The sequence below is a fragment of the Camellia sinensis genome, chromosome 3 (assembly GCF_055761805.1).
Source record: "Camellia sinensis isolate YWXY chromosome 3, ASM5576180v1, whole genome shotgun sequence".
In the NCBI taxonomy this organism is placed as follows: domain Eukaryota; kingdom Viridiplantae; phylum Streptophyta; class Magnoliopsida; order Ericales; family Theaceae; genus Camellia; species Camellia sinensis.
Genome location: NC_138963.1, coordinates 55,204,715 through 55,225,160, shown reverse-complemented (window position 1 = coordinate 55,225,160; position 20,446 = coordinate 55,204,715). Strand labels below are relative to the sequence as shown.

At 36.4% G+C, this 20,446-nt stretch overlaps 1 protein-coding gene across 1 annotated transcript; it reads right to left on the bottom strand.

Moving 5' to 3' along the window:
- Positions 1-11,408: 11,408 nt before the first annotated feature.
- LOC114268093 (uncharacterized) lies at positions 11,409-16,699 on the bottom strand. The gene is made up of 4 exons (XM_028209198.2): positions 16,444-16,699; positions 15,651-15,879; positions 12,506-14,015; positions 11,409-12,220 (listed from the first exon to the last, which is right to left on the bottom strand). Exons 3-4 carry the CDS (start codon positions 13,416-13,418, stop codon positions 11,607-11,609), a joined length of 1,527 nt encoding a protein of 508 aa, XP_028064999.2. The 5' UTR covers positions 13,419-14,015; positions 15,651-15,879; positions 16,444-16,699; the 3' UTR covers positions 11,409-11,606.
- Positions 16,700-20,446: the final 3,747 nt, after the last annotated feature.

Here is a 20,446-nt window from a genome sequence, read left to right as displayed (position 1 = left end):
CTCATCAGCCTTCAGTGGCTCCTTGGGATCACCCAAAAATTCATCCAGATTCGACCGGAAGAACTCCCTCTTCAAAAAAGATGTCCCTGCCTCAGCTATATGGGCCTGGACTTGATTCTTAGCCTTGAGAATGTCCATGGATTCCCTCAATGCTCTGGCCATTTAGCGGGCTAAAGTACCCATGGCCTGCTGACCAACCGGTTCGGCCACATCGGTCTGACCAACTCCCTCCTCCTGTGCCGGAATCTCATCCGGTATAGGCACCTCCTGCTTCCTAGGCCTACCACCATGACCTCGTCCTGACATCCTAATAAAGGTAACAAAGACATTAGCACATTCACAAACGTGCCGAGGCTATTTCACTCGCGTCCTAAAATGATGTACAACTGTAATTCACTCCACATAATCACATAAGCACTTACGAATTTCATTTTCGGATAATGACAATCTCGTGGCGTTGCTAGAGTTCCAGTTAGAAACGGTAGTGATCAAGTGCCTTTCCAATAGGACTCCCAAAAACCCATAGACCCGATCAACATCCTAGAAACTAAATCCCATACCCATATAATGTAACACCCCGACCCTTCACACGTCATCGATATTGTCCGCTTTGGGCCACGCCCGCATCGATTTGTTCTTCCCAGTGGGTCACCTATCCTAGAACTACTCCAACCTAAGCACGCTTAACTGTGGAGTTCTGTTAGGGATTTCACCACCCGGGAAAAGGCCTCGATACTGTACAAGGGTCTAGGTATTTACTTTTATAGCTCAGGAACTCCCTCTCCATTTCCGATGTGAGACACCGGGACCTTACAAAAGCAAATTGTGACGCCCCAAATCTACACTATTGGTTGCAGTCAAGGGAAAGTCACTAATGAGTCCTATGGTCAATAACCAAGTAAGATCCTAGATCGCCAGAGGAGTCAAATTAGGCTCCCTTCTAAGTCCAGCTTTCTTAGGCAGCGCATTACCCTTTTGACAGATCTTAAAAGGTATTGACACAAAGTCTCATAAGCAATGATAGAGTTTATATATATGTATATATTAGACTATGAGTACATAATAACCACGAATATCCTAATTTCAAAAGCTTGTTCCATTACATTACATCCCAAAAGAAAATTTAAATCTTCATATGAGCCTTACAAAATATCAAAAGGGAAATTTCTAACTTTTCTAAGATAGCCAAAAGTCTTCGAAGGTTTCAGGCTCGTCGTCTCCAGCTATAAGCTCCTCTTCGGCACCTGGCATGATACGCTGTGAGCTTTGAATACCCAGTAAACGCACACACACGCCGTCCCTTTTTCCCAGTCCAATACACAATCACAAATATGACGGCAAGTAATAAGGCATGATACTCAACTAAATAAATAAAGGGTTACAAGGTTAGATGTTAGTAAACTAGAAATCCCCCAAAGAGATTTCATCCTCCCAACCACAAGAATCGGACGCGGATTATTTGGTATGCCCCATTTTTTGCTGCTTTGTTACAAAACTAACCTCAGATGCCTACCAACGGTTATATACCACGTAGAGCCAACCGCAGGGCCTCAAAAGAGACGGTAATAATGGGCCTTACCCAAATCCCTCCTCACACCAAATACCTAGGGTCCGAATACAACCGCTCCGTTCAAGGGTTCCAAAAACCACTTGCGCAAGACTTTAACTTCCAAATAGGGAACGCATCCCAACAATCCATACATCACATATTATCATCTTTTCATTACTCAAGTGATCGAAAACCCAATACCATCCCAATTAAGTTTTCCGTTGAGTTAAATGTCTTAAATCAAGGTTAGACCAACTTAACAAGATAATAATATCCACGTAAGCATGCATCATTAGAATGAAAAAGATAAGGAACATAACCATAACACATGCAATATCATGCCAAGACATGATCATAAGCTAATAAGCATATTCATGAACACAAGAGCGTAAAACACCCATGCACAACAAAATTTCCAGATTCAATACCCTTTAAAGATTAAAATAAAAAGGGCTATTTTAGATCTTTACCGAACTCGGCCTTTCTATGGTTCGTAGAGAATTTAATCTAGTTTCCAAAAAATATTTCGGAAATGGGATAGCTTTTCTAGATTTTTAGTTATTTAAGGAACACTCCAGCGCTGTCCAAATTCGTCGACCGTTACGAAAATTTGATTTTCTTACAAACCGCTCACTATTTTTCAATGAAACCAATTTTAGTTGAAAGATAACCTCTTAAGGAAGATTTTGACATAAAATTGAGGTCCAGAATAATTTTCTAAATTTTTCTAGAAATTTTGAAAGTTGGCTATGAAAACAGATTTTTAAGGCACAATGCCCAAAACAAGAAGATTTGTGAGAAAGGGACCCACTAAGGGAAATTTTTCATTTCTTTTGTGATGAAAACATGCTAAATAATATATATTAAACTCAAAAAATTATCTTGAAGGTGTGCCTTTGGAAAGTTTGAGAGATTGGTATGAAAAAGATAGTTTTGTACCGAAATGAGGGGAACTACAAAAGGGGTAAAATCATGGCTCAACTCTTATCATTTTTAACACAAGAAAATCATTAATAATACATCTGAAAACAATGGGTAGAACCCTTAAGAACATGTATTTGAAAAAGGAAAATAAAAGAGAGAGTTGTGTTGTGGCTTACTTGCTAGGCTAGGCCAAGTTGAACAAGATTGCTCCCCTCTTCCTTCCTCTTTCTCTCAAGACTTTTCTCTTGCTCTCATTTCTCTCCTTTAGGCTGAATGTAGGTGTGTGTATGTGTTGTTTGTGTATGCTTTGCTAAGAGGGTGGTTGTATTTATAGGCAATTTTGTTGTGAAAAGACATAAAGGCCCACTAGTTGGAATTGGATTGAGAAGTTTGGATTTACTTAGAGTCTAATGGAATAGGGGGCTTAATTATGTGATTAGACAAGATTTAGTTAGCCTCTAGTTGGAATGGAACTAGGTTGGAAACACAACCCTTGTACTTGGTACTTGAGCTTCTAGAATGTCATAATTACAAATCTTGAAAATTTGTCCCTCGTACTCTCCAAGGTTGGCCGGCCATGGGGAAGGGAAATGGGGATTATTTTATTCATTATATAAGTAATATTGACACATTTCCCAATGTATATATATATATAGATCTCAAATTGATTTGATGGTATCTATAGTATAAAAAGTATATGTACTAGTTTTAGGGCAATTCTTGAAATTAATAAAAGAAGTGACGGCTTGGAATTAAACTCATGCATTGGAACCTTATTTATGTAGAATTAAATTAGTTTGGGATGTTCTAAAAAAGTGCACTTTTTGACTTATTGGCTTATATGGGTTGGGTTTGATGTGATGTGTTAGAGATGTGATCTGATTTAAATAAGATGATGTGACTTAAATAGGATAGTGACTTTTTGACTTTTTGTATTATTTAGTAGATGCCAAACTTGGCCTAAATTAGACTAAGGAACCTAATTCGGCTAGGACATTCCTGTTTCGATAAAAATTAAAAAAAATGCTAACTGACAAGATTCGAAATAATTTAAGAAACTGAGGGGCTTTAAGGAAATAATTCAAACATAAGGGTTTTTAAAGAAAATACATTTTTCAGGGGCTTCGCAACCTATCTCCGTTAAACAAATTTCGTCCCCGAAATTCAACTATATACTGCCTTCGAAAAGTTCGGGGTAGTTTGCCTTCACCCAATCCTGACGTTCCCAAGTAGATTCCTCAATTCCCCGATAACGCCAAAGCACTTTTACCAAATGAACCATTTTGCTTGTAAGGTTCTTCTCTCGACTATTTTGTATCGCTACCGGTTCTTCTTCAAAGGTAACATCTTTGTCAAGATTGATTTCTTCCCATTTGAGAACGTGTGACGGGTCGGCGATGTATTTCCTCAACATAGATACATGGAAGACGTTGTGTATCCCTACTACTACAGGGATATAGCTAGTCTGTATGCCATTTCGCCCACTCTTTCCAATACCTCAAAAGGCAATACCTCAAAAGGCCCAATATATCGTGGTGATAGCTTCCTTTTTATTTCAAAACGTACGACTCAACGCCTAGGTTGCACCTTTAGGAACACGCGGCTGCCTATTTCAAACATTAATGGCCTTCTCCTCCTGTCTGCATAATTCTTTTGACAGTCTTGAGCAGTCTTTAACCGTTGTCGGATCAATTTGACCTTCTCAGTAGTTTCTAGAACAAGTTTGGGTCCTATTAGACTCACCTCACCTATTTCCGTCCAACAAATTGGTGATCTACAAGGTCGCCTATATCATGCTTTAAAGGGCGTCATACCAATGCTAGCTTGAAAGCTGTTGTTATAGGCGAATTCAATTAAAGGTAGGTGTCGTTCCCAACTTCCTTGAAAATCCATTGCACAAGCTCTGAACATATCTTCGAGAGTCTGGATGGTGCGTTCAGATTGTCTATTTGTTTGCGGATGAAAAGCGGTGCTAAAACATAACTCAGTACCAAGAATTTCTTACAGACTCCCCCAAAATCGGGAGGTGAACCGTGGATCACGATCTGACACAATAGATATCGGAATTCCATGTAGTCGAATGATCTCCCCAATGTAGAGCCTGCACATAGACTCTAAGTGTCTGTTATCTTATAGGGTAAGAAATGTGTTGACTTTGTGAGGCGATCCACTATTACCCATATAGCATCGCGTCTTCTAGGTGTCTTAGGCAACCCTGTCACGAAGTCCAAAGCGGACAATATCAATGACGTGTGAAGGGTCGGGGCATTACAAATGGTATCAAAGCCGACTTTCTGGAGTACCGAGTGTGGGCCCCTGGCATCTCTCGGTGTATGTGGGTGGGCTTGCGAGCTGGCAGGCTACTGCACGGGGACGTGCAACCTTAAGGGGGGTGGATTGTAAGGTCCCGGTGTCTCACATCGGGAATGGAGAGGGAGTTTCTGAGCTATAAAAGTAAATATCTAGACCCTTATACAGCATCGAGGCCTTTTCTCGGGTGGTGAAATCCTTAACAGAACTCCACAGTTAAACATGCTTTGGCTGGAGTAGTTCTGGGATGGGTGACCCACTGGGAAGAACAAATCCATGTGGGCGTGGCCCAAAGCGGACAATATCGATGACGTGTGAAGGGTCGGGGCGTTACATATAATCACATAAGCATGTTATTAAATAAACACTTAATATCATGCATAAGTCTCTATCAAGCGAGACAAACCCATTGTGGTATCAACCACTTCCCACGTACCCAAAGTATTCAAACTCGGTACGCTCTGATACCAAGTTGTAACGCCCTCAAAAAAAGACATAGTCCAACCATTCAAATAATCCATAAAACATAATAAAAGGATTACATATTACATTCATCAGAGTATTCTTTACAAAAGATGTTAAACATATAAATGCCCTACGGGCTTACAACTTTCCAAGTCATCACTTGGTTACCCCAAAAAGAGTCCTAACTCTATACATAGAAAGCCCTAGGCTTAAATATGCATTTAACAATCCAAAGCGAATAACAAAAGGGAGTCTTCAACTCCAAACCTCCCAAGCTAAGATCTTGGAGGCAGCATGTCTCCTGCACCTGAAAAATGATGTCCCAAGTAGGGTGAGCCAATGCCTAGTAAAGATACGCTAAACAGTATATGAGAAATAACTAAAACATTAGCATCTAATAAATGTTTACCATTTATAAACCACCTTACACCATTTCCATAACCAAACACATTTACATCATAATAGATCCACTTCTCTTAAGTGCCCAAATCATTTCATTGACGTAGTTCAATGTTATCCAAACAGTTCAGATGAGATTACAACTTACATTATCGACACATCACATATACACATTAATCATACACTTTCGTTATCTTGTCATTTTTACGAAGCTACGTCTGAGGGAACCAGCACCCAAAACATAAATAAGATTTCGGGACTTTCACCTTGGACACTCCGGCCAACTTAGTTATCCATGGAGTCCATTCCCTATCTCCTCCCAAACAATGGAGTGCATCCCATTTCTTCTCCCAAACAAGATACGTATGCAATGTATTTAACATGTTGTCATATACAATGACCAATTCAATAACATATACAATGTTTATATCCAACCGTCATATTCAATGACATATTCCAATTGATTAGTTTCAATTTACCTAATGATCATACAGTTTCTACAGTAATCATGGATATCCTCCACCGATAGCCCAAAACAGATATATCTAAACAGATAAATAAATTTCTCAGCAGATCATATATCATATTTTCCATAAGTGAGTGATTCATCAATCCAACTACACTATTTAATCACAATTTCCTCCAATTTCATGATTTTCAAACCAATTTCATGTTTACACATCATTTTCATTATTTATGCAAACAACCCTCGTAATTCAAATTAGGGCATTTTCCCTCCTTTCTCAAATAGTGCATCCAAGGCCAAATTTTACACATTATACACAACTAACCCACTATCAAGGTCTTACACACCCTATGGAGTCCAAATGAGAAAACCCCTCTTTCACAATTTCAAACTCAAACCCTAACTTTACCCAAACCAACCATTTATACAAAATGACCAATATTTATGTCAAAGCTCATAGAAATGAGTAGAATATCTCTACCTCAAGAAGAGAAGACGAGCCAAGCAAGAGACAACCTCCAAAGATGACGAAATCAACTTCTCAGATAAAAATGAAGATCTTGAGAAGCTCCAACTTTTTAATAAAGGAAGGAGGGTGAAAAGATCACTAGATCTAGGTCAAAATGTAGAGAGATGGGGTATTTTAGAGAGAGAAGCTCTCAACTTAGGGTTTTGGGAAGTATGAGAGAGAAAAAAAGCCGAGAAAGTGATTTAAAATGTCACTTTCGGGACCTGATATACGTACAGTTCGCTCGAGCAGAGAATTTGACGCTCGAGCGTCAGACATAGAAAGCATACCCGCTCGAGCACAATAAAGTCCATTCGCTTCAAGACACAACAGCAAGGCACTACCCGTTCGAGCGCAATGATACACTCGTCCAGTATTTACAAGCTTTAGACAGTCGCTCGAGCGCCAGAGGGGCTGCTAGAGCTCAGACCCGCTCAAGCATAAGACACTCCGCTCGAGCGTGAAAAACACTTCTGCAGTATTTCTAGTAGACGCAGAAAGCACTGAGTGATTGCAAACCCCGATCGAGCGCAAGAGGACACGCTCGAGCGGAAGACCAAAATTCTAGGCAACAAGGTTCTAGACCAACAACCAACCAACCTGTTCTGAATACACCCAAGTCATTCCAAAACTCAAATTCAAAGACTAAGAGAAGAAAAAGACATAACCAATAACATTAAACTACAAGACCCGAGTCTGAAACACCATAAAGGTCGAATTAGAAACCGGGATCGCTATATCGATCATCTCATAAAATATAAAAAAATAAAAAATACTCTTACATTTGACGATCAACTTAAATTTATCATACTCTATCAATTGACAAATTAAATTTTACTAATACAAGAATATTTTTCCTAATGTACTTACTGAAATAAATATAAAAATCTAAATACTTCATTTCAAATTTTTTTTGCCACATTGCCTTAAAAATAAATAGAGATAGAAGATGAGTGGGAGAGAGGAACATATAAAAAAAAAGATAAGATTGTTATATTACTTGACAAATTGTGGTACAATGAATTATAAGTACGAATCTTGTTGACAATGTAATTTTAGAAAATTCATTTATTTTAATTTTACCAATTGAATTATTATATATATCTATTTGTTATATAATACTTGGGACAAAACATTAATAGTAAAAAAAATAAAAATAAAATAAAAATTGTATAACTCATGTCATGTTTGGGATATTATCTTTTCAATTAAAAGTCAATAAGCTAAAGAGTTCCAAAATATGTTTGGCATGTACCAAAAAAAAAAAGGTTCGAAAATCTTTGTATCAGTTTAAAAGATTAAACAATTCTTATAAGTGAGTGCATAGGTGTTTACACCCTTGGAAGGATAAAACGGAAAATTTAAGTAGAAAAATGTTATAGGTCTCAAATTTTCTACTAAATGATTTACCAAATGTCTCACATGGGTGTAGGGTCCACAAACTCATTCCTAAATACATTAACTTTTTTTTTTTTTTTTTTTTTTTTTTTTTTTTTTTTATCTCTTGAAAAATCTAAAAAGCCACTTAAAAAGCTAATTTCAAGCACTATTTTTATGGAAAAAAATTAAAACCTACTTCATATTATTTATTTATTTTTTAAAAAATATTTTTAATTAATTTAAAGATAAATTTATCAATCATTGTTTAACTCTGTGTATAGCACGGGTGATACACTAGTTATTTATTAATAAAATAAGTCATTTGTTATGCTATTATATTTGAAGAGATAAGATGTAATTTTTAAAATCACTAGAATAATTTATATTTTAAGCAAATTTGAAAAAGTATATTTATAATTTATAATTATAATTATATCTATTGTAGACACAGTGATTTAAATAGAAAATTAGAAAATAAAGAGAAGACGTAAATAAAATGCGAATGAGATATTCAAACACAGCACACGCCTTTCTTGACTTTTCCTAAGAAAAAAACTTTAATGCATCGGTGATACCGAGATACCTCATCATCGATATCACAGTCCAATAATATCTCATCGTTTACTTCTATGTATATCTTTCACTATATCTGGAGCCTCCAAAGTAAAGGTTTACCCTCCCATATAGGATTTATTGTGTGTTGGTGATAGGGACGGCAATTTAAATCCGGCCCGACTGGGACCCGACTCCCCGACCCCGATTTGAGCTATTTTTCCTTGAAAAATATCCCTAACGGGGTGGGGATGGTATTCAAAAACCAATCCCTGATCAGTTTCGGGCCGGGGACGGGGATAAGTGTCCCAACCTCGTACCCGGCCCGACCCCGACCTCGACCCCGTCCCCGTTTCCTCGATGTGAAATTACTATTATACCCCTATATATATATATATATATATAAACCAAACCTTAAGCCAAAACGTAACCGCCTCTCACATCACGCCGCCTTTCATCTCATCTCTCTCGGTTTTTTTTTTTTCTCTCTCTCTCTCTCTTCGTAGAACCCCCTCGTCGGCGGCTCCTCTCTCTCTTCGTAGAACCCCCTCGTCGGCAGCTTTTCCCACCTCGTCGGCGGCAATCTCCCTCCTCCTCTTCCGTAGTTCGACCGCCGATCGAGAACCCCTTCCTCTCGATCATGTCATTCAATGGAGGTATGCTTTGCGCTGTGGTTTTGGGTATGTCTGTTGGGTATTACTTTTTCAGAACTTGGGCTGATGAGGAAGATGATGAATAGGGTATGTCTCCAAACAGGGTATGTCTGTTGGGTATGTCTCCAAATAGGGTGCTTGTTCTTGACATCTCCCTCTTTCTCTCTGAATGTTTTAGATTTTTTATTTTTTACATTTGAGCTCAGATCTGTTCGATCTATTGAATATATATTTTAAATCTGGATGTGTTATTGTTGTTGTTGTTGTTGATGATGATCATGATGATGATGATGATGAAGAACATATATGATTTGGTGGTGTTGTTCGATTTGTTGTTGTTGTTGGATATTTATATTGTTTTTTTTTTTTTTTTTTTTTTGACCGGGGAGTTTTCGGGTTCGAGGAAACTTGATTCCTGTTGGGGGGTGGAGACGATGATAGGCTCCCCATCGGGGATCGGGGCTGGGGATTGGAAAATTTCTACCACCGGGGATCGGGGACGGAGAGTGTTATCCCCGGCCCCGTCCCGCCCCGTTGCCATTCCTAGTTGGTGATACCACGTCATTAGTATCACTATTATATTGAATTTTTACTCCAGAATCAGGCCTTAATGCAATTCAAGTAAACTTCATTTTTGAAGGATTGGCTTTATATGGTACTAATAATTGGCACACGCCATGAGTGTGCAATTTAAATAAATAAAATAAAATATGTATTGGTTAAGTGGGAAGAACCTTTTTGATCAAATATAAGATTTGGATATTGAGGAGATGTTTGGAATGTTCTAAATAAGTGTACTTTTTAACTTTTTATAAAAAAAAAATGTGTAAAAAAATAAAAAAAGTAGGTAGAAAAATAGAAAGGAGATATTGATAAATATTAATTGATGTGACTCAAATAAGTGTATATATGTAAAAAATATATTTTTTTAGTACATGCCAAACAAGCATTGAGTCTTGTGATCCTCGCTATATAATTTTCCTTTTAAAATAGAAAAATAAAAAAAATTAAAACACTTCAAAATACCAAGCCTTTGCTTTATAAAGTTTATATAATAATATAGCTTTTGACTTATTATTCAATTAAAAAAGTCCACAATTGTACTGTTCTACAAATAGAAAAATTATAAGGCTTGGACTTTTTTTTCAAGTTTAAATTTGAACTTTAGAAAATTTGAATGGTTCATAAAATTCACCATCGATTTTGTTTCTATAATTCAAATAGTTCATTTTGTAAGGTCCTCAATGTATATCATCCATAGAAAATTAAATCAATTTGATAATTGTACCATTTTTATTTTATCGTATTTGTCTCTGACAAAATGGATGATAAGTATATTTTTTTTAAATAGATCATATATTTTTTTGGAGACAAACACAGTAAAATGAAAATACTACAATTATTGAAACAATCTATTTTTTTTTTATCGATAATATACATGGAAGATTCTACAAAATGAATAATTCAAATTATTGAAAGATGACTCGTGGTGAGCCCCACAAACCCCTCAATGTTGACTGAACCGAACTGCTTGCACCCCTAGACTCATTTTATAAAAAACCTAAATAATACAAGTAATTGAGGACATAAAAAATATATTTATAATAATTGAGAGATAAGGAAAAAAAAAAAAAGACAATTATTCAAGTTTTAAGATAAATTTATAGATTTTGAACAAATTGAAGACTTCTGTTTCAATGATTATTACTTGATATGCATATTTCGTCATTTTCGACTAAGCTCTTGAGTAGAATAAAAAAGGTAGTAGAAGCCATGAGAAATGATATGGTTAAATCATACAACAAGACAATGTGTAAGTTCTAAGTTTAGCTGATTAGCCTAATTAAAATTAGCCTAATCCTACTGAGATGACATGGTTAAATCATAATAGTAGATATTCGAGTTTTAGCGGGGTTGGAGTACACTTTCACTGGATTTGGTGAGCAAGTGCCTTTGGGTTTGGGTTCGGGTTCGAGGCTCCATAAAAGCGACACAATTCACATCCACCTCTACTCCCAGCTTCCGCTCACAAAGATGCTGGTGAGGTTGGGATCAAATTATAACTCAAGCTTGTTTTGATAGAGCGCTTGTGAATCTCATGTTCGATACCCCACTTTCTCTGTCAGGCCGTCTAGGCCACTTCTGTCTGGTTCCTCAGCAGATAAAGACTCCTTTGATCATGCTGAAAGAGGATTGCTACCCTTTTTATCAATATTAATAATAATAATAAAATTTCTTCATTTCACTATAGAGTTTTGGCAATCAACTGGACCATAAGTTTCATGCAGAATAACACAACTTTACATAAAATGAACCAAAAGCAAAATTTAATATACAAGGCTAGACATGAATAAGAACAAGAGCATCCTGAAAATGCAACTTGTTCTGGCCCCAAAAACCTCAAGAACAAATGACTTCTTCCACGAGTTGGTCAAAAATCAAATCTTCCAGTTCAAGTGCCACGTACTCAGTTTCCAACTGGAGGTTCATCCAACCAACATCCTTCCCCAAATCGTTAGCAACACCACAGTCCACTGATTGATCCACCTCTGGCCTCAAGCTCAGGGTTCTGCTAATTCTCGGCCAGACCTCCTCCAAAACACGGTACCCACCAGGCATTGGATGTACGTGACAATGGAAGGACAATGCCCTGGGGTAATAGGTGAACGAACTGTCATATATCTCAAGTAAAACCTCATTAATTAAATCGAACAGAAGCCGGTGATGACAACATTGGGGTTTGTGAGGACAACAAGCCGTCACTTCTTCAAACACCGAAGGGTTCGACAGCTGGTCCATTGAGTGCCATGGTCCAAGGAATCCATTTCCATCCAAGCCTGACCACTCAAGAACCTCTCTCACATAATTGAAGTCAGCAATATTATTTGTAAATGACTTAGTATGGTTGTAATTCTTGACACTCTTGTTCGCAATTTTAGAAGTCTCGGAGTTTGCTATGTTGCAAGAACATGAAGGGGAGTCAACTGAAGATTCTTTCTCATTTCCGTAATTGCCTAATACAACAAAACAGAAACAATCAACTGCCAGTTTGTACCGTTAAGGAACACATTTTCAAAGAAAATTTTAATTTTTTTTCCAAATAATATAAAATTTCACTAGAAATGACATCATTACGATGCCAAACCTCATCAAGGAACAGATTGGGAATAGGGGTAAACTTTAGTTTAATGATTTTTTAGTTTATTTTATAACTAAATACTCATCAAGAAAGTTTCTTAGCATGGTATCAAAATATTTATGAAGTGCATTGGATAGAAGTTTGGCTATGATTGGTTTACCTTTTGAGGTTGGAAAATCAGCAGGGCTGGTCACATCTTCTTGGAAACAGGTTTGGAAGATAGAAACTGGACTTGGTTGTGGAAGCCTATTACTGGCAGTCTCTGCCAAAGTAATCTCCTGTTGTTTCTCCAATTCACTTTCCCCAACTGTTTGCTCATCCCTTTCCTCACGAAGCCTAAACATCTCAGGAGTACTCTGATCATTTATTCTTACTGTTAAGCTGGCTAAATCTTCATTTTTTGGAGTACTATCACTTTGTTCTACCAAGTTATATGAACATTCAGTCTCTTCATTAGCACCAAGTGGTATGCAATTCTCTATACTTATAAGACCTACTGGTTTTGGTTCATTATGACTCTCACTTTCGAAATTTCTATTGATATCTACAACTTTACTAATTGGTATCCCTGAAAAACGAGCATCACAATACAGCCCATTCTGAAGGGAACAATAAGAATCGAGATGAGGTAGATAGCAAGCCCTTTTGAAGGATATCGGTTCATGCCCACCTGATGGAATATCATATTCATTTGTCAACTTCAAGCTTTCAGAGAGATGCAACTTGGCCTCCCTGTCGAAACCATTCTCAAACAATTGAGCATATCTTTGTAGTGATTCATTCAAAGACGATGCTCTTTTGATGTGGGTTGGTGTACCCTTATTGAGATCATAAACAGAATTGTCCTCGTACAAAGGACCTTTGACAATTTTATCACTCCCTTGCTTATCCAATCCCTGTGTTGAATCCATAGAAGAAAAAAATGCATCTTGATTTCGCACTTTGCCTCCACTATCATCAGCCATGAAAGGCCCTAATTTTGTATAGATATCCTTTGGAAACTTGGATGCAAACCAACTTCGGTGCCTGAGTACTAGAAAACAACTCTTGCTTAGGGAAGGACCAAGCTTCATTCTGTTTGTTTTTGAGTTTACTAGGCCTATAGTTTCTATTGTGTGACAAATCAGTATCAGCTACAGGAAATGACCCTGATTTGGCTAATCTTGCTTGCATATTAGAAGCCTGAAGACAATGGAAGCCATTTGCATTACCATCTGTATTTTGCAATTTTTTTTGGAGCAAGTCCTTGTTAGCTTCCACGTGTTGTTCGTCTGCTGAAGTTGCCCTTGCTTCTTCAAACTTCTCGGGGCAAAGTGTATGATTCTCAAAAAGGTGTTTATGCTCCACATAGTTTGAAACATCACTTGTACCATCCACATTACACTTTTCATTGCAGGCAATTGGCTTCTTAGTGCCCTTCGTGTGGCCTTGATCCTGCAATCCGGTGGCAGTGGCACTAGTGTCACTGTTGGCATTGCTGCAAAGAAAAATAATTGGATGACCCTGGCCCGTGCTTTCTTCATAAGGAACATAATCTAAAGATTCTAAATGATGGATTGAAAAAGTTCGCTGCAACCGTGATTGTGCAGGAAAGCCTGAACCCCTTTCAAGAAGCTTTTGCGCTTCATCAGCTTCATGGACATTCAATCTAGTTTTCGGTCTTACATTGCCTAGAGAGAGAGAGAGACAGAGAGAGAAACACAGAATATCAAATCAAGTGCATACACCCCTTGTATGATTAAATGTTGAAGCAAGCACATTGACGTAATCTACATGAAGAGCAAGAAAAAGAAAATTTAAGGAAGCATCCAAAGTTAGTAGAGTTGAGTTTTTAGAGAATTTTCAAAGCTTTGAAGCTTTCTTGTGTTGTGTGATATAAATTCTAACCCTAGGTGTGATGCCTAGGGTGTGATGCCTTTAATAATTTAGGTGAAATGTCTTGTTTTAGGAGACCATGAGTGATTCCTAGAGTTGTTTTCTCTTCTTCTTCTTCTTCTTTTATTTTTTTTCCCTACACATTTTAGACTCTAAACTCACAAAACCGTATCTATATTGCCCTTATTCAACCCTAAAATATCATAGTTCCTTGACCATTCAACCCAACTTGCAAGAGATCACATAACCGCAAGGTTTCTGTTCACGGGGCAATGTTCACAGTGCTTAGAACAATCCTCGAACAGACCCCACAACCTCATGTTTTCATTATACAAACTCTACTCTTTTGTGACCCTAATAACCTTAAAATCCATATGTTCTTACTACTCTCTCCGCCCCAAAAGCTAATCAATTCCATCCCCAAAACTTACTATTTCTTCTGCCAAACATTATTCTTGGGCTCTCTACTAGTAGGAGAGTGTACCCCCCTCTCGCCCTACATCACCCACACTTTTCCACCTAAGATTTACTCCATGTCAAAATTAACACACATAAATTATTATTAACAGTGCATTTGTTGAGCTTGAGGACGGAAAGCCTCATTGCACCTGTCATGAAGAAGTCTAAATCAAATGCTTAACATCCCAATTTTGCTTGTTATCTTTCTTGCAGAAAAAATTCGCTAAAGATTGCCAAAAAATCTCCACAAAAGAACTACCACGTATGCAAGAGTATCATCCAACAGCAAAAGTTTTACATGAAACTTGCTGATTGAAATAGCTATAAATTCTGTTAAAAAAGTCGAAGGAAAAGTTTATCTATTTAGTTGAACAACTATACAATAAGCTCAAAAAATTGGACATTTTAAACCGTCCATTGGGTATTATACCCTTTTAAAAGATCTCTTATTTCTCTCCTTCGAAGCACTCAAAATCAAGCATAATGGACCACTCTCCACAGTTACAGTTCCCCACTCCTTGAACCATCCCATGGCAGAATTCATCATTTCTAGTTGAAGGTTGAAACTATTGAATGGAGTAAATTTCCACAGACTTTAGTTTCTTTTCTAATTTAACATTTTCAACCAAAAAAAAAAAAAAATGAAAACATTTGAACATGAGTTTGGAAAAGAAATGCTAACATCAGAATCTGCATGTGAAATTATCCACAGTAACTTTATTGAGGAAATTAATCTCCAAACATAACTAGCAAGAAAAAAAAAGAAGTAAAAATCCAAACAGATTCTTAGCATAAAGCATAAATTTGTGTATTTAATCATGAGTCTAATAAAAGTAACTAGAATTGAAGAGCTGAGAAAAATCAAAGGTTCTACAAAGACCAAAATAAGCACCAAGTCTGGACTGCTAACCCTTTATGTCATCCTTAATCACCAAGAAGAAGAAAGCACGGTGCAAATTCATATCGCTTACCTTTCACATGTCTTGGTCCATTATGCTTCTTGTGAGGTAGCAGCTTCTTAACATTGTAATGCCAGTGATGATAGTCAAGAGCATGAAGGACACCCTGCACACAGCCCGACTGATTATCCCCAATTTGCTCATCAGCATCTTCGGTCCACAAGTGTTTTCCCATTTACAACACAAGCAAAATCCTTGAAAACCCACTTAATAAAGGAATTCAGTGACTATCTTCTTCAATCTGATAGACATAATTAAGAAAATACCATGTAAATAAACATGTTGATTGCCTAGCATATGAAATTCAGAAAATAAATTCCAAATTACTAGCAGCTCAAATCACATAAAAGCTTGTCAAAAAATCTTAAACAGAACAAAAATCAAACACCATGTGAGCAAGGCTTTGACACAAGCTTTTCAGGTACCTTGTACAAAATCCAAGCAGCAACATCACTTATTACAAAATACCCATGTCTAAAAATGGTAAATTTTTATTTAATTTTTCATTTTTCAATTATTTTTTCGTTGTTGGAAATTGCCTGTAAATTTCTACAATTTCAAAAAATTCTGATAATCAAGCATGAAAAACAGACATAAAGTTTTCAAACACACTCTAAAAATTGATGATCACCCAGAAAAGATCCAATTAGCATGTTCAATAACTCTTAATCAAACTAAGGAGTCTAAAAGAGAAAACAAGAACTATGCAAACTATACAAAAAGAGAAGTGTACAATTGATGGTACAATGAATAAAACATTTCTTAAAAAACAAAAACAAATACAAAAACAGAGACTTAGTCATACCCTTGAGAAGCGAGAAGAGCAAGAACAAGAATATCCAAAATTTCAGAATATAAGAGGAAGAAGCAAACTCCAAAATTTCTCAGTCGCACTTTACCAGTCAATTACGCACAAAATTACGTGTAGACTTTTCGACACGACACCATATGTTAATTCGACATGATTATGATTAATTAAGGTGAGATCAATTTTTCAATGCAAATTTAATTATGACATAAAATGGTAATACAATAAGGCCATATTTGATTAGTACAATTATGGCATAAAATTGAACTCACAATTTTATATTTAATTATAAATCTTATTAACCGGATTATATATAGAGTGTCGGAAATTAATGAAATTTTAGTATTGAGAGGGGTCGAGAATCATAATTTCCAGTATAAAAGAAAAAAAAAATGAATACATATAAATTATTATCTCACTAGTTAATTAAATAACTAATCCTATATTATTTTATGAAAGTATTAATCTTTTCACTATTAATCTTATTAATCAAACAAGATCTAGATAAACAAGTGAGATCAACGTTAAACACCCATAAATAAGTAGACGAGATCAGTGTGAAACTAGTATATTACGAAATTGATACCAATAGCTGTTTAATTGAAAATCAGTTAAATAATCTAATGTTTTCTTAGGATAAATTACGCTTTACATATATATGTTTGGTTATTTTTCGGCTTTGGCCGCTGAATATTTTTTTTTTTGCCCCTTCATGTTTTAAATTTTTTCTAATTTACTCACAAAAGTTAATTTCAGTTCAAAATTAAATAGAAAATGACACATCAACAATCACATCACTACATAACATACATATAATTTATTATATATATAACTCACAAATTTCACAATCTCAAACTTCAACATAATAATATATGTTTATGTTATGCGACAATTAAAATGTTGTTTTCTATCTAATTTTGGACATAAATTAGTTTTTGAAATAAATTGTAAAATAAAAAACTTGAATTATGGAAGGCGAAACTGAGTAAATTTAAATAAAAGTGTCTTGTGCTCTTCAAATTTTTTATCTTTTACTTGTGTCATAGGGACACTTGTTAACCTTACCTAATTAGCAAATCAAAATTAATAATCATTGGAACGCCCCCCCTCCCCCCCCCCAAAAAAAATACAAAGATTATAACAACAATCATGACTCTTAAGAAATAGCAGAATAATCCCCAACACCTTTCATTACATGATCCCTGTGTTTATACAAAAAAATCCCACATGCGATTATACATTCAAGAAATTTTAGCACATGAATTTATAGCATGTGGACCATTCCGCCAAGAATAAATAAATACCCTTGAAGGTTTATAAGTTCCAAGGTTTAAGCCCGGTTACACAAAAGTAGTCTCTTGGACTCAAACAGTTATAGCCCTAGGCTTACAAAATACAATCACAACAAAATAGAGCCTTGTGCTCTATATACATGTATCCACGCCCTAGATTGGCAGATTCACCATGCCCTTTCCTGCACCAAAATCCCATTGGGATGAGCATAAAACCTAGTAGAGAATTCTTAACAAAGTATATATATTTATGCAATATTTCCAATAATGAAATACACATGCTATGTTACGCCTTTTTAAAAGAGGATTACATTTACATCTTTAGAAAACCACCATGCTCAATATTAACTTGAAATCTCAACGATTTAGAAAATTACAATTTAATTCAATGGGGCGGTAAATACGACTCAGGTAATCCCTAGGTTGGTGTCTGCAAGTAGGCATAACTAGCACTACCCAAAACCCCACTTTACCGGTTGCTAACCGGAAGGGAAGTGGTACCTCCTCTCCGCGTGTTTTCGGTCTTGCACTCCGGACACTCAAGCCAACTTAGTCGATTTCATCTACACCTCCTATCTGGACTTACCAACATATTTACCCCAAGACATTTCAATAGTTCTCATTTCAAAATATTCTTTTCTTAACGTAAGCATTCCAAACTCAATTCAAAGTGTAAAATAATCAATTGAATGAATATGTAATGCAACAGTTATCAATGTCTCATAACATTCCTCCATTTGCAAGTAACTCAACAATAATACCATAACAACCACATTTCCCATTTCCCTCTCTTCAATGTTATTTCACAAAACCACCACATGTTCAATTAAATCTATCAACAAGTAGCAACAATTCCTCATCTTGTGCAATTCTCAACAATTTAGTCATTTCAAGAATACATTAACATCCTGCACAACAACTCCCAAATTCATCACTTCACATATTTCATGAAACTCATTATATATATATATATATATAAATGCACAGATATGAGAAATTCTCAAATTTACTTATCATTTTGACACAAAAGGATGGAATAAAGAAAGATCAACCAAGGTTTTCTCAACAACCTTTTAAAAGTAAACCCCAATTCTTTAGGTTTTTCTCATCACAACTATACATACCCAAAATCTTCGAAAATTTTTCTTCAAAACATTCTTTTTCTCAATCAAAGTATTTAAAAACCCTCAAGATAAGGTTCTTTAAAGGTAACAAGAAGTAAATCCACCCCAAACTATCCACATTGTAGAGCCAACTTTCAAGTGTCAAAATTTACAAGAGAAATTCCGAAAATCTAAACCAAAATCTTACAAAAAATATATATAACTCAAAGAGATCCCCTACTTGAAGTTTGGAGAAGAAAATGAGATGAAAGCCTTAAAAATGAACGGTGTTGAAACGCGATCTTCACCGCACACAACGGAGCCCTCGAGAAGTTATCCCACTTTGATGAAGGAACTTGGGTCAAAATATCAATGGATTTGGAGGGATCAAAGGTTTTATGAGATTTGGTGTAGGAAATGTAGAGAGATGGAGGAGAAAAAGGTTTTTAGAGAGAAAGAGAGATGTCTATAATAATATACACTCAACCCAAGAAAAGAAGAAAATATAGATTTTCGGACTGCACACAGGCTTGCACGTGCAGTGCCCTCTCCTGCATCTCACTCTACACCTGTATATAATGCAGTGCGCAAGCTCAAAATTCCTCACTTCCCCGCACGTGCGGCCCTTGTCCTCAAGCCCAAAATTTTCTCAACTCAATTCTAGACATTTTGGACCTGATCTCGTACCCTCCGGAACAAGTGGATTTCAACACCGGAATAAACACGAACAAAAATCTTGCGGAAAAACTCTCGAACACAATAAACCCAAACGATTAACAAAGTCCTAAGTTAAACCAACACCCCAACGAGACAAATCTAAATTTAAACGAGGGAAAACGAAATGAGTAGTGCACCCGGTCATCACAACCTCTGCACCATAGGAAATTTTGCTCCCAAAATTTGAATAAACTACCCAAACAAGGATTTCAAGTGATCACAACCGCACTATTATATTTTCAAATCGCGACATTAATTCTCATATCATGGTTACCACACTAGCAACGACCATTCAAAATAAACATATGCATGGAGTTTTTCCAACAAAAAATAGTAACAACTCACAACAACTTCATGCTTAAGACAATAACGTATATAACAACATGTACTTAACAATTCAATACATTTCCCTCAACATTAGAGAACGATCTCAAGGAAAAACAACTTAAGCGTGTTCAAACAAATCCAGATACTTGGAGCGGACTTCTACCTCCGATTCCCACGTTGTTTCCTCAACCCGATGGTGTCTCCACAATATCTTTACTAACGGTATGGTTTTGCCTCGTAGCACTTGTTCCCGGGTATCTAGTATTTGAACTGGCAGCTCTTCGTAAGAGGCATCCTCATCTACCTCCAAATCAACCCAATCAAGCACATGAGAAAGGTCGGGTTCGTGCTTCCTAAGCATAGACACATGAAACACATTGTGAACCTCTGAAAGGTGTGGCGGTAAAGCCAACTGATACGCTACTTCCCCAATTCTCTCAAATATCTCAAAAGGCCCAATAAACTTCGGAGACAACTTATCACTCTTACTGAATCTCATCAAACCCCGCCTAGGTGAGATCTTAAGGAATACATGGTCACCCACTTCGAAAGACAAAGGTC

Coding starts and splice junctions, on each gene's coding strand:
- LOC114268093 (XM_028209198.2), bottom strand. CDS start 13,418: ATGAAGCTTGGTCCTTCCCTAAGCAAGAGTTGTTTTCTAGTACTCAGG. Junction 12,221..12,505: donor TGATTTTCCAACCTCAAAAG/GTAAACCAATCA, acceptor TTGTTGTATTAG/GCAATTACGGAAATGAGAAA.